At 37.9% G+C, this 13,880-nt stretch overlaps 1 protein-coding gene across 8 annotated transcripts in view; it reads left to right on the top strand.

The window, feature by feature from the left end:
- Positions 1 to 13,880, top strand: part of LOC125351882 (LIM domain containing preferred translocation partner in lipoma) — a 645,466-nt gene that overhangs the window by 222,429 nt on the left and 409,157 nt on the right. For all 8 annotated transcript variants that reach the window (XM_048346968.1, XM_048346963.1, XM_048346966.1 and 5 more), the window contains one exon: positions 3,639 to 3,840. In XM_048346968.1, coding sequence (XP_048202925.1) covers positions 3,648 to 3,840 — 193 coding nt within the window. In that variant the 5' untranslated portion in view covers positions 3,639 to 3,647. The remainder of the gene's footprint in view (positions 1 to 3,638; positions 3,841 to 13,880) is intronic.

Genomic DNA, 13,880 nt, shown 5'->3' with positions numbered 1-13,880 from the left:
AAATCCTGGGACGTTTTGGGAATCTGTCATTTGATTAAAAGAAGAAAATGTTGCCTTCAGCTGCTTAAGTCCCAGTGTCTGTCGTTTCTTTTACCACTAAAATAATGGTAATAATTTCCATTCCTTTGTTTAATATTGCTCATTTATTCAGAAAATACCTATAGAAAGCCAGGCCTTGAGTTGCCAAGGGAGATCTAGGCACTAAGGCAGTGTCATCTAGAAATTAACTCTAAGTGCTTTAAGCAAATTACTTTTAACACTTGAATCAGAATGTATACACAACAGATTGAGAGACATAGATTAACTGTGGAGTGCTTGCCTAGCATTCAAAGACCCTCACTTCAATCCTTAACACTGTAATAATAAAGATAGGTGTAGACTCAAAGTTAAGTGTTTATATGTAGCCCCACTTTGGGCTTTTTGGTGGCTACTTAGAGATAAGAATCTTGTGGGCTTGTCTGTTCAGGCTGGCTTCAAACTGTGATACTGGGTTCTCAGCCTCCTCAATAGCTCTGATTATGGGTATGAGCAGCTAGCACCTGGCTGAAACTTATTTCTTGATTTGGTAGTTGTGGTTAATAGCAAAACTACTTTATATGGGAGTGTGGAGGTGGAAGCACTAAGTGGCCACTGGAAAAAACACCCAGTATACCCTCAGTAAACAATCTGTGGCATTCCTATACTCACCTCATAAATAGGGATAACAGAGGAGTAGTGGAGAAGCTAATAACAAATTCTTTTGTTCTCCTGAATTCCTTCACATCTTACACAGTTCCTGAAAGAGCGGTGTGGTTTGGGTACAGTAGCTCCCTGCTTCCCTTCAGCAATAGGCATCTTGCTTACTTGAGGGCCAAGTTTTGTGTTGGCTTTTCTTTGATAGAGTTTTATATATTTTGAGAGCCTCTGTGGGATTCTTCCATTTTATTTCTTGACTTCATGATGATTATAAGCCTTGAATGAAACTGTCTAGGACCAGAGGAAGAACAGGGTAATTCATGGAGCTGGGAGTTCCTCACCTGGCAATGGAGCCAATGGTTTGCATATTTTCTTTTCTATACTCTCCCAGAAGTTACCATTTTCTTTGTATTTATGGTATATCTAGAAAAGTCAGTATGGCACAGTTAGTAAGTAACAGGATTGCTCTGGAAATGTTCATGTTCGTTTCTATAAACTACTGCATTTTATGTTAATCCATTTTAAAAAGCATCTGCCTCGGAATAAATTTTGTTTCACAGAAAAGTTACAAGGATAGTATTAATCCATCTAAAAATTTATAATTAATTTTTATACTACAAATGTGCATAGTGCATTAAAACATTTAAACCTTTTTGATCCCATTTATTCCCCATTTCTTTTCACATTAGTCATGCTGAAAGCAAGAGTTACTTTTATCTCCACTTAGTAGAAGACAGAGACTCATTTAAAAATAAAAACAAAATAGGTATTTCTCAAACCTAAGAGATGGGCTTGGGCTTTGGCACTTTTTTTCTTTCCTACAAATGTTTCCAGATTTAAGGACCCTGACTAAATTTTCAACCAGATTGAAAAATTCTGACTAAAAGCAACATTTATTTATTGTTTTTCTATATTGTATTTGTGCTGTGCCTTTGTGGTTTAAATTTGTCTGAAATATAGTACCTACCTTTTCAAGATATTCAAAACTTTTCAAGTTTCTATGTATATATGCAGACATGTAAGAGGTAGAGAGTGGGGGAAGGCAAAGAGGGGCCCATGTAACCAGAGAGGCAAAGAAGGTATGGCTGGCTACAGTGCCATTCGACCTGATTTCCAATTGGGGTCTTCTTCATTGATTTCTGTAATCATCTTTAATTGAGGAAACTTGCCTCTCCAACTATAGTTTATGTGAGTTTCAATTTATCTTTGATGAGAATGGAGACATCTCTTTCCCTCACTTTACAAAGTACAATACACAAGCACTTTACTATGATCTCATTGGTTCTCCTGAATGCTCTGGGACATGAAGAGGACAAGGAGCTTTATTTCACAATTTTGAGAGATTGGAGTCATTCAAGGCAATGGAGGAGGGAACTCAAAGTCATGTCACTCATCCACAGCATAGAGCAGTGTTAATTCCTTGAGGTGCTGTAGGCAACCTTTCTATTCCTTCTCTATCTTTATTGCTATGCCATGAGCTTAGGCCTTCATTTGTTCCTGCATTTCTCATGTTCTTAGTCTTTACAGACATCTGGATATAATCATGTAGCCCTCTTAATTAATTCAGTTCAATTAATAAATTACTGGGTGGATTTGGGCTGCGAGTGGGTGCAAAGCATCTTCCGGGCCTCCCTGTGCTGGAGAGCTCTTGCAATCAGGCCTGGAGAGCCCTCCTCAGCAATCCATGAGGCTCACCCTCAGCAGGCAGGCTGCCTAGACGAGTGATTGGCAGGCATCCATAGAGGAGAGCTCGTGTTCCTTTCTTTACACACTGTATATGATCTAATCAGAACAAGATCGAGGATGAGCTTCTCGGCCCCCATGTTGTTCAAGTTAGTTTTTCATAAATTTTGCATGCATTATCAGCTCAGGAGAGTTCTTTGTGAGAATTTCTTTGTGTGTAGGGTTGATTTTAGAATTATAGACATTGGATAATCTATTCTTTTTCCACAAAACGTGAATATGCATACCAGGTATTGTAGCAACCAATATTCATGCCCCTCTTGCCTTATCCCAAACAATCTTTGTTGGCTTGAGTGGAGAAATGCTCATGCAGATGTGACATTTTGAAGTGTCTACTTATGTACTTAATATCCCCATGAACTTTTAGTGTTTTATTAATGCTTCCAAAGTAAGTTTAAACTCAAGTGTTCATGCGACGCGGTCTCACTGGGATTCTATCATACGTTTCAGTTTTGTTGACAGCTACTTTCTTCCATTCTGTTTCCAACCACACAAAACATAAGTAAAGTGTAGTTTTTGTTTGTATGTTTTTGCTTTTTTTGTCTATGTAGCTTTACTCATATTTTTCAGGTCTAAATGTTATTTGGCATTTGTGTCCTGAATAGGACAGTTAAACAGCAAAACATCTATTCTCTACATAGGAAGAATTAATCATATCTTTTTCTTTATCTTAATAGCACTTTTTGTTTTTAAACCTTACCTAGGTAACTTATCACTTCATGTAGATATTACCACCTAATTGTTATGGTAGGTATTTTGAATAGATGATTAATAAAATTGAAACATCCCCCAGTGTCCAACATAGAAACTTCTTCAAATTGAGAACCATTCATATTTACTTTTCTAGGAAGGATAAATACTAAAACAGTTGACTATAGAAAGTGAGGTGGTCAAGAACACAGAGGTTCTCTTCTTCTTTTTCTCCTATGCATTTGTTTCTTCTTTCTGTTTTGTTCTGTGGTTTTTTTTTTTTTTTTTTTTTTTTTTGCCAGTCCTCGGGCTTGAAATCAGGGCTGTTTCTTCTTTCTGATCATTCTTCTTTTCCTTCCTTTGCATTCTTGTATCTTTTTTTGTTTGTGGGGGGAGGGCCTCTTTCTTCAGTCTTCTTTGCATAGAACTGCATAAAGATTGATTAACTTTGGACCAAGATAAATAACAGCGAAGTAACACCTTCATTTTCATGCTTCTGTATAAGCAGTGCTATTTCTTTTTAATTGCAGATTTCAACAATGTCTCATCCATCTTGGCTGCCACCCAAAAGCACTGGTGAGCCTCTCGGCCATGTGCCTGCACGGATGGAGACCACCCATTCTTTTGGGACTCCTAGTATTTCTGTGTCTATGCAACAACCACCCAAGAAGTTTGCACCAGTAGTTGCTCCAAAACCCAAATACAACCCATACAAACAACCTGGAAGTGAGGGTAAGTGCTGGTCTTTCGGAGGTGGGTGTCCAGTGTGGGAATATTCAGGGTAATAGTGGTGATTTAGAGACTACACTGTTCTATTGGGAAAACATAACTCATGGATTCATTGTGTATTTACCATAATTATATGGGCTGTCAATGACTATTGATCATCTAGATCAACTTTTCTTTTAGAAAGAAAGAGATTACAACTTTACAAGCACGCTTTGGCTGTGGATATATAAATAAAAAATAGGAAAGGAACCTAAACTAGAAATTTGACTTTTTTCATAGCTCAGTGCCATTTTACCACATTAACGTTTATCCTCCACTATTCCCCTTTGGGGAAGTGCCTAACATCTAATGGTTCTTCCCTAGTACCATCAGGTAAATGTCCCAAATATTTCCAAGCAATAGTTCAATGAGAAACTCATAGAAAATTATACTAATAAGATACTGAAGAGTAATTAACCACTTCTAGGTGTTTTTATCTTTCCTAAGAGAGAGGGTAACTTTATGTTACTGTAGCATAAAGTTATACATTTGTGAAAACTCAGTTTGAGTGAAACTTCAGTTTCAGGGGTTTCATTATCAATACAGCTAGTTGCATGAGGGTAAGTTTGAATGAACTAAGCATTCACATGTATATGGATATATTAACCACTTGGGCATTGAAATAATGTCTTTTTGGTTGAAGTGAGTGCATACTTGGTGTGTGTGTGTGTGTGTGTGTGTGTGTGTGTGTGTGTGTGTGTGTGTGTGTGTGTGTTTGGGCCCCAGTTCTGAGGCTTGAACTCAAGTCCATGAGGTTTTTGCTTTAGTAGAGTGGTTTACCACTTTGGCCACAGCTCCACTTTAGCTTTTTGGGTGGTTAATTGGAGATAAGAGTCTCACAGACTTTCCTGCCTGGGCTGGCTTCCAGATCTTCAGATCTCAGCTTCCTGAGTAGCTAGGATTACAGGCAGGAGCCACCAATGCCTGACTGACAATGCATAGTTTTAACTATCAAGGCCAGCAGCTTTTTCAAACCCATGATTTAGTAAATTGTAGGAAACATTAGAAGACTGTTAGAATTGTGAGAGCTTAGGGGGAAAAAAAAAGTAGCAAAAGTAGATTCAGCCATCCATTCTTTAACTTATGCCCTTGTCTGTGGGCTCTCTCTCTCTCGACTTCCCCTGGCTTCGGGGCTGAAGGGGCTTGTCCGCCCCTTCCTGGGTGGTCCTTTATCGCTCTCACGTGGGAGCGATGGCCACAGGTAGCCTCCTCTCTCTCTCTCCCTCTCTACTTCCCCTCGCTTGGGGGGGGGGGAAGGGGCTTGTCCGCCCCTTCCTGGGTGGTCCATTATAGCTCACGTGGGAGCGATGGCCACGGGTAGCCTCCTCTCTCTCTCTCCCTCTCTACTTCCCCTCGCTTGGGGGGGGGTAGAGGCTTGTCCGCCCCTTCCTGGGTGGTCCATTATAGCTCACGTGGGAGCGATGGCCACGGGTAGCCTCGGTGGCGTGTGGTCGCAGGGTGCCCCAAAACCGCCAAGAACAACACGGATGCCCCTGGAGAAAACCTCTAGGGCTTCTGTTTATTCAAATGAGCCGCCTCCCAGATATACTCCAAAGGCGGGCACAAGGGAGGCGCCCCTGATTGGTCCCAAGGAGCTGTCCCTCAAGTGATGTCAGACTTCTCTTCCTGTTAAAGACAGGAAGGGGAGGGACAGGCTGAGGTCAGCTGTGGCCCCTTAAAGGTGCAGTTGACCCCAACACTTGTCCCTTCTTTTAAAAAATGTTTCTTACCTTCTCCATGTTTTTCCATTTCTTCTTGGATGATCTTTGCACATTTGTTTTAGCAATACTCTATGAACTGTTTCTTATTATTGGTATGTTTTCATCTTTCTCTTTCTCTTGCTCCTAGTTAATGCTTTCCTAGTCTATTAGTGTTTTTAGGACCTATGTCTAAAGCCTATTTTAGATGTTAACCAAAGAAGTAGCCATAGTTGAGCATCAACTTCCCGGTACTGCAGCTATGAATTTGCCTGATATTATAGCTGTGGATTTCTGCCTGTCTTTTCCTCAGAAACTGTATCAGTAAGGCCATCATAAAGCTGCTATAGAAACAAACAATAAGTGAAGCCCTTGGTACTCTCCTGAAAGCCAAAGCAAGTGCTTGAGTTTTCTTGTGGTTGAAGGAGATTGTATTTTTTTTTCCAAGTAATTAAGGTATTAGTGGAACTGGTGGCTTGTCATTCTTTAGTGATTTGGGGGGGCTTGGAAGTGGGATGTGAAGAGGATCTCTCTTTCAGGAACAGGAGGGGCCATGTGTTAGATTCCTAAGGAGTTATGTCAACATTTCCCCTTTATCTGTTTACTAGCAACATTACTCAGTTATTTTCTAACTTTGGAGCTATTCTAAGTAGAATTCTTGATGATAGAAAAAGGAAGAAAGACAGAGTCAGTTGTTGAGTAAGAGGCAATGTATGAAGCCATCACAGTGGGTAGAAGAGTTGATTACATACCCAAATGTTATCATGTGGATTGCATCTGAATTGAGCAGGCTGTTGGGTAGTACATATGAGAAAAGTCATAGTGGATTTGCTTTGGACTCCTTCACTGTGAATGCTGTGACTTGGTGTGCTAGTACCAAGGACTACTCCCCTGATGTCCTGCCTCTACTTTTTATGTTTTACTCACCCTCAAATTCCCCAGAAACCTTGGGGTTTACACTGATTTGTTGGCATACTCTATAACTCCTGACTTGTTGCTCATTTGCAATAGGCCACCCTGTGGATTTTTTTTCCCCCTATAAAAGTTCTATGTCTATCACTTTCTCCAAAATGTCTGGTGTGACCTGGCACTGAAGTTACTGCCTCCATCCTCAGATTTCCACATATGTTTCATTGTATCATTTCAACTACAATTTTATTATTGCTTCTGCTGTAATTCTTGCACTTACTGAACATGTAGGATTTGCCAAGCACTAAGATTTTCTCTTATTATTTCTGCTTTATATAACTATATAAAGCAATGGAGTCTTATGAAGGGAGGTGACCTGTTAGTGAATTTTTGAACCAAGGCTTTTAGGTATTCCGAGCCTGCGACTTCAGTCTGCCTCTTTCAGTTGTTTTTTGCTTTCCTTTACCCATTTTTTTGAGCCTTGTAGTCCAGGAGTTGCTTAACCACTGCTGCCTTCAAGTTGCCAATTACATTTCTCACCTTAGCATTATATCTGTAATTTCTGGGGTTTGCATTTTTGTTTTTTAATTCTTACTGTGGAAGCAGAAATGTACTTAAATGTCTCCTACTTAAACTTATATTTATGTGATACACATATTATAATTTTCTTTCATGAGATATTGTGCTAATAACCTTTGTATGAAGAATTTTGACAAACTTAAAAATGGGGTGGGATTTTTTTTCTCCCCAGTTAGTAGCTATTCATGCTTTGGGTATTTTGGTTCTTATTGTTCTCCTATTTTCCAGGTTTTGTAAAGATTCCTGTTTCCTCAGCTGTCTTTGAATGCCAGTACACTTTCAAATGTTCTTCTGTGTCCAGCATCATGTACATTTGATTCCATGAATACATGTGAATGTGCATGATTATGAACACACATAATATATGATATACATTTAACACAAGTATATATAATTCATATGTATGTTTATATATGTGAATTTTGTCCTATCCACTTTTATTATATAATGATGAGAAAAATGATAATGTATTGTTTTGCAGATCTGTAAGTATTATGATTTAGTATTACTTACACTGTAATCTGGGTTCTTTGTTTCAAGCAGTAACAAAATACTATAAAGCAAAGCAGCACCTTTAACTTTGATGGCGCAGCAAAGTATATTTATTTATCTGTTCTTGGAAAATAACAAAATATGTGAGCTTTCCTACTTTTTGAAGGTATTATTTTCTTCCTTGAAATCACACACACACACTATTTCTCTCTTTCAATAATTGGTCTGATTGGAACTTTATTTTTCTATATCTATTATTAGAGTGAATACTTACACAAAATGTTTTGAAATTTGGAGTTGTCTGTAGTCTGGAATTGACCAGTCTCTCAAATTCAATTTAAGAACATTATTTATGTTAGATTTTTGGGAAAAAATGAATGTGTAGGGTACTAAGTTTTGATGATCTTTTCAGTATACTCCCCTTATGTGATATTCTTTTACAGTTTGTCATTTCTATTTTATTGCCTTTTAATTTAAAAAAAAGATATATATATATATATATATATATATATATATATATATATATATATATATTTTACTGCAGCTCTCTGGGGTAGAAAGAATAGATGTTATTGCTATTTTTACTGATTGAGACCAGTAGTAAAAGTGCTTTTCAGCAATCCTGTTGCTAGGCTTGGTGACATATGTCTGTAATCTCAGTTTTATTCAGGAGGTAGAGATTAAATCCAGTGGAAAAAGTTAGCAAGTCCTTATCTCAATAAACGAGCTGGAGCTGAATGGACTCATTTGTGGATATGCAGGAGGGTCAAGTAGGAGGATCACAGTCTAAGGCTGGCCAAAGGCACAAACATAATAGCTTGTGCATGGCTCAAATGAGAGAGTATTGCCTATAAGTGCATGGTTGTACTTTAAAACCCTGGCATTCCTGTAAAACAAAAGGAAAAAAAAAGAGTGAAAATAAAGAACCATCTATCAAGGATAGGGGTATAACTAAGTTTAGGGCACCTAGCTTGTATGCCTGGATGCACAGTTCCATTTCAATACCCTCACCCTCCAGAAAATAATGCAAAAATCCCATGTATTAAGAGAGTAGGATCTGGCCTCCATATCTAGAATTATTATTAATTTGAAAGGATCCTATGTATTAGTGGTTGGACCAGAATCCTCGAGTCTTTTTTTAAACTTCATTTTTTAGAAAGTATTTTATGATATTTTTTCAAATTAATTTCAAGAAGCTGACCCTTTTCACAAAGTTTTCCTAAATATATTACCTTGTGTACTTCTGTGTAATATAAATAAGTTCTCCTTTTTTCCAGCTTTGTTTACATTGCTTCACATACGTTATGAACATAGATCAAGAGAGGTGAGATGAAATTTCTTAATTGGGAATCCTAGATTTAGGTTTTATTTGCTAAATCTTATTTTACTATGCTACTCTTAAGGTTACTATTCTATTCCACAGAGGGTAAATAGTTATAGCTCATTGCTAATCTTGGGCTTGGCATAGTCACTATAACAGAATGCCATAAGGATATACACAACTCTCTTCATCTTGATGGAGGTGACAGCTGAGTGTATTTCATTTCTTTTTTTGTGTAAGGGTATTTTTCATGCATTAATCAGATTGTCTTTGAATTGTAGAACTAGAAAGCTGTCCTTCTCTTTGCCAGATATGCAAAGCAGTCTGAGAGGGCAAGGAGAGACTTCAACAACATTATCCAAGAGTTTGCAGCTGAACTAGGTTTCTTCCCAGGTTACCTAAACACACTTGTTGAACTAGATACCACCATCAGCAGGAAAGAGGCATTTTGGCCCTAAGGAATGATAATTGATATTAATATCAGCTGGAGAAATAACCTCTGGTTATGTGAAGTTATATATTCTTATTGGATAGGATATACTTCTTATCCCCACAAAGATGTAATATGTGAGGGAGATAGATGACAACCCATAGCAACATGTCTGTAAAAATTGTTTAGAATGGACAAGATTTTTACTCACCATTGTTGTGAACATGTAGACCAATTTAGTGCTGTTTCTTTTCTGTATTTAAAACAAAAAAATGTCCTTTTTTTATTGGGAGGAGTGCTATATGGGGGCTTGAACACAAGACTTTGAGCTCACGTCAAAAAGACTTTTCTTTTTTATATGTTTATTTTTTCCTTTATTTTCAAAGTGATGTACACAGAGGTTACAGTTTCATACGTTAGGCATTGGATACATTTCTTGTACTGTTTGTTACCTCCTCACTCATTCTCTCCCTCCTCCTCCTTTCCCTCCCCCCCCCATGAGTTGTTCAGTTGGTTTATACCAAACAGTTTTGCAAGTATTGCTTTTGTAGTCGTTTGTCTTTTTATCCTGTGTCTCTCGATTTTGGTATTCCCTTTCACTTTCCTAGTTCTAATACCGGAATATACAGTTTCCAATGTACTCAGAGAAGATACAGTGATAGTGCAGGAACAACCACTGGAAGGGGATACAAGAGGATCATCAACAATAGAAGCTATGGTGTCACATGGCATGTTGAAAGTAATTACAACAGTGGTATGTCACTTGTTTCTATAACATGAAATTCATTTCACTTAGCATTATCTTATGCATTCATAGGGGCATAGCTATTAGGCTCTTGTGATCCTCTGCTGTGACTAGCCTAAACCTGTGCTAATTATTTCCTATGAGGGAGACCATAGAGTCCACGTTTCTTTGGGTCTGGCTCACTTCACTTAGTATAATTTTTTTCCAAGGTTGTTATTCTACCACTTGAGCCAAGCTTCTAGTATTGTTTTGTTTTGTTTTCTGGTTATTTGGAGATAGGAATCTCATAGATTTGTATGGCTTCAATCCACAATCTTGCAGATCTCATCCTCTTCAGTATTTAGGATTAAAGGTGGGAGCTGTCACCTACTTTTGATTTTAATAGGATGAAAACCTTTTACTTTTAATTCTAGAGTCATCTGTGGTAGAAGACATTGATATATAAATATTTAGGGTCTAGTGTACTTTCCTGTCTCTATAGAGATATATTGTCTTTGTTCTATATTCAAGATGACTCTTCTCTGTGATGCTGGAGATATGAAGGAAAAATCATCTTTATTGCAGCCCTGGTAGTCCTGTAAATTGCCAGCAATCATCCATGAGTAGTTGTGATGTCTTGGTTGTTTGCTGTAATAAGGCATATAGTACTATGAATGTGGTCACAAATTACTGAAATATGAGCATTAATGAGAGCCAGGTTTGACTGGCATGCCCCGTTTCCAAGCAGGGCAGCCTTTTTGATCCTGATCTATTTGCTTCATAGTGAAGGGCATGAGTTTTTTGTTTTGCTTTTTTTTAAGACCTCGTGGGGAAAAGGACAAGCTGTTTATTCGTGAAAGGATGAGACATTAGTTGATCTTTACATTGGCATCTTACAGAGAAAATAACTTGTTTTTTTTGTTTTGTTTTTGGTCAGTCCTGGGGCTTGGCCTCAAGGCCTGAGCACTGTCCCTGGCTTTTTTGCTCAAGGCTAGCACTCTACCACTTGAGCCACAGCACTATTTCCAGCTTTTTCTGTTTATGTGGTGCTGGGGAATAGAACCCAGGGCTTCATGTATGCAAGGCAAGCACTCTACCGCTAAGCCATATACCCAGTCCCCAGAGGAAAATAGTAATGCTTAGGCTGACATTAGATCATAGCATACAGACACCAGCTCTGTTGACATCAAAATCCCCAGATTATCAAGACCGAATTTACCTCTTTTCCTGGGGCACAATGCTTTTATACTCTAGTCATCTTAACTTATTAAGTTACTGATAATACTATCATCAAGCCTGTTTTGAGGATCCAATATAATGATAAGTGTGAAAATGTTTTCGAACATAAAATATCCAAGGAATTACTATTTTGTATCACTTCAACAGTCATTTTCATAAAATAGATTTTGTGCTAGACACTCTCCTTGGGGCTGAATTAGCAAAACATAAGCTAAACTTTTCATTCTTAACATGCACTTGCTTGCTTTAATAAGCAGTGCTTCCTGTTACTAATAACAAGTAATATTGAGAAAGTTGTAAATTATAGCATCTAAGAATTATATTTTATATCCTTATAATTACAATAGTTATATAGTTACATATAGTAATAGCTATATACCAGTTATACTTAATTATTCTAAACTATAAACAAGTATTATAATATATAAGTATTCAATAATATAAGTATTATTACTAATGTTTTCCACAAATGTGGATAAATATTGTTTGCCTCTAATAACAGGTACAGAAACCACAGTGCTTCAGTATTATTAACTATAAAATTCTGTATCTTAAAGATCACCTAGGTGGAGGCTGGTAGCTCAAGTCTGTAATCCTTGCTGTTCAAGGGGCTGGTCATGACTTGGATTATGATTTGAAGCTAGCTTGAGTAGCAAAATCTGCGAGAGTCTTGCCTTCAATTAACCAGCAAGAGGCTTAAGAAGCTGGTAGAGTGCCAATCTTGTCTAGTTCTAAGGGACAGCACCCAGACTGAATTCAAGCCTAATTACTCTCTCTCTCTCTCTCTCTCTCTCTCTCTCTCTCTCTCTCTCTCTCACACACACACACACACACACTGTCTCTCTCTCTCACACACACACACACACACACACACACACCCCACACACACAATGATCTTCCTAAATGAGGATGGTTTATTCACTAGTACATTTCTAGAAGCTGCATAAGAATGTTGTTCATAGCAATGAAAATCATTCATTGTCCTAGTTTTGGAGACTTTCCTCACTGCACCAGCACTAAACTGAGATCTTCAGATCTCAGCTTCTGAAGTTGGAAATAAGTCTTAATAAGGTGATGGAACCCATTCCTTCCATTGTAACAATGATCACTTGTAATTTGGGTGGTAAGGTGTTCTTTGCTTTTTATTTTTTAAAAATGTAAACGCACAATGCTGTCTTATTGTATGTTTTAACTCTGAATAGAATTTCTTTTTTCTTTTTCTGCAAATAAAAACTTAGAGATCTACAATGAACCATCCGCACACATATATTAGAACAATTAAGATAAACCATGGTATATGGTTGTGAAGATGTGGATAAATAGTCTCTTACTGAGCTTGTAGGAATGTGTAAAATGGTATAGCCAGGCTGGGGACTTCTATGGCAACTTTTCACAAAAATAAACAGTATAATAACCACGTGGTTTAACCCTTTTACCCCTTGACATTTTTCCCAAAGAAATGAAAAGTTGTATTTTTATAAAACCTGTGCATGATTGCTTATAGCAATTTCCCCCCTTGACAGTGAATAAACCAAATGTTCTTATTGCATAGAAGTTTAAGCATAAACTGGCTTGTCTAGAGAATGGGATAATACTTTTTCAGCAATTAAACTTGATAAACTGTTCATACATGTAATGACTTGAGCTTGGTAACACTAAGCTTAAGAAAGAGTCAATTTTCAGAAGTTACTATATGGAATGGCTCCATTTATAAGACATGCTTGAGATGACAAAACAGAGATGGAGAACAGATGAGCTCTTAATTGTTGCTAGGAGACAGGGGGAGTGGGACATCAAGTGGATGCTTCTACTAAGAGAAAGCAAGGAGTCTTGCTCTGAGGGTGAAACAGTTTTGTGTCTTGCCTGAGGTGGGGGTTCCATGGATCCTGACATGGGATGAACTGCACAGACCTGTGTGCATGCTCTCTCTCTCTCTCTCTCTCTCTCTCTCTCTCTCTCTCTCTCTCTCTCTCTCTCTCTCTCTCTCTCTCTCTCTCTCTCTCTCTCTCTCTCACACACACACACACACACAAGCAGATTAAAAATACCATAAACAGAATGAAGTTGAGCTAATAGCAATAGAGTTAGGTTATTTTTTGGTTTTAAATGATGCATTATAACCAAAATATTATAGTTACCATTGGAAGAAGCTGGGTAAAGTGTTCATGGGATTCTGTGCTAAGGAAAAGTTGAATATTGACAAAATATAAGAATATATACAGATTTCTTAAAGTACCAGTTTACATACAACCCAAATTCTTTACATTGTATGTGTTAAGATCATTGGCATAAAAGCAATATTTTTCAAAGCTGGTTTTTAGACTAGCAACAACAACTTGGTTAACACTTTCTCTTTCTTCTGGTACAGGAGCTTGCTTGAATTGAAGGCCATAGGATTGTTCAGTATTTTCTCTCCTTCCTTCCTTCCTTCCTTCCTTCCTTCCTTCCTTCCTTCCTTCCTTCCTTCCTTCCTTCCTTCCTTCCTTCCTTCCTTCCTTCCTTCCTTCCTTCCTTCCTTCCTTCCTTCCTGTCCACTGCTGGTATTCTATCACTTGAGTTATGCCACCAGTTTAGCCTTTTGCTCTTTAGCTGGACTTTTCTGCCTAAACTGGC

Source organism: Perognathus longimembris, chromosome 5 (assembly GCF_023159225.1).
Source record: "Perognathus longimembris pacificus isolate PPM17 chromosome 5, ASM2315922v1, whole genome shotgun sequence".
Taxonomy (NCBI): domain Eukaryota; kingdom Metazoa; phylum Chordata; class Mammalia; order Rodentia; family Heteromyidae; genus Perognathus; species Perognathus longimembris.
This window is presented reverse-complemented; position numbering and strand designations above follow the sequence as displayed.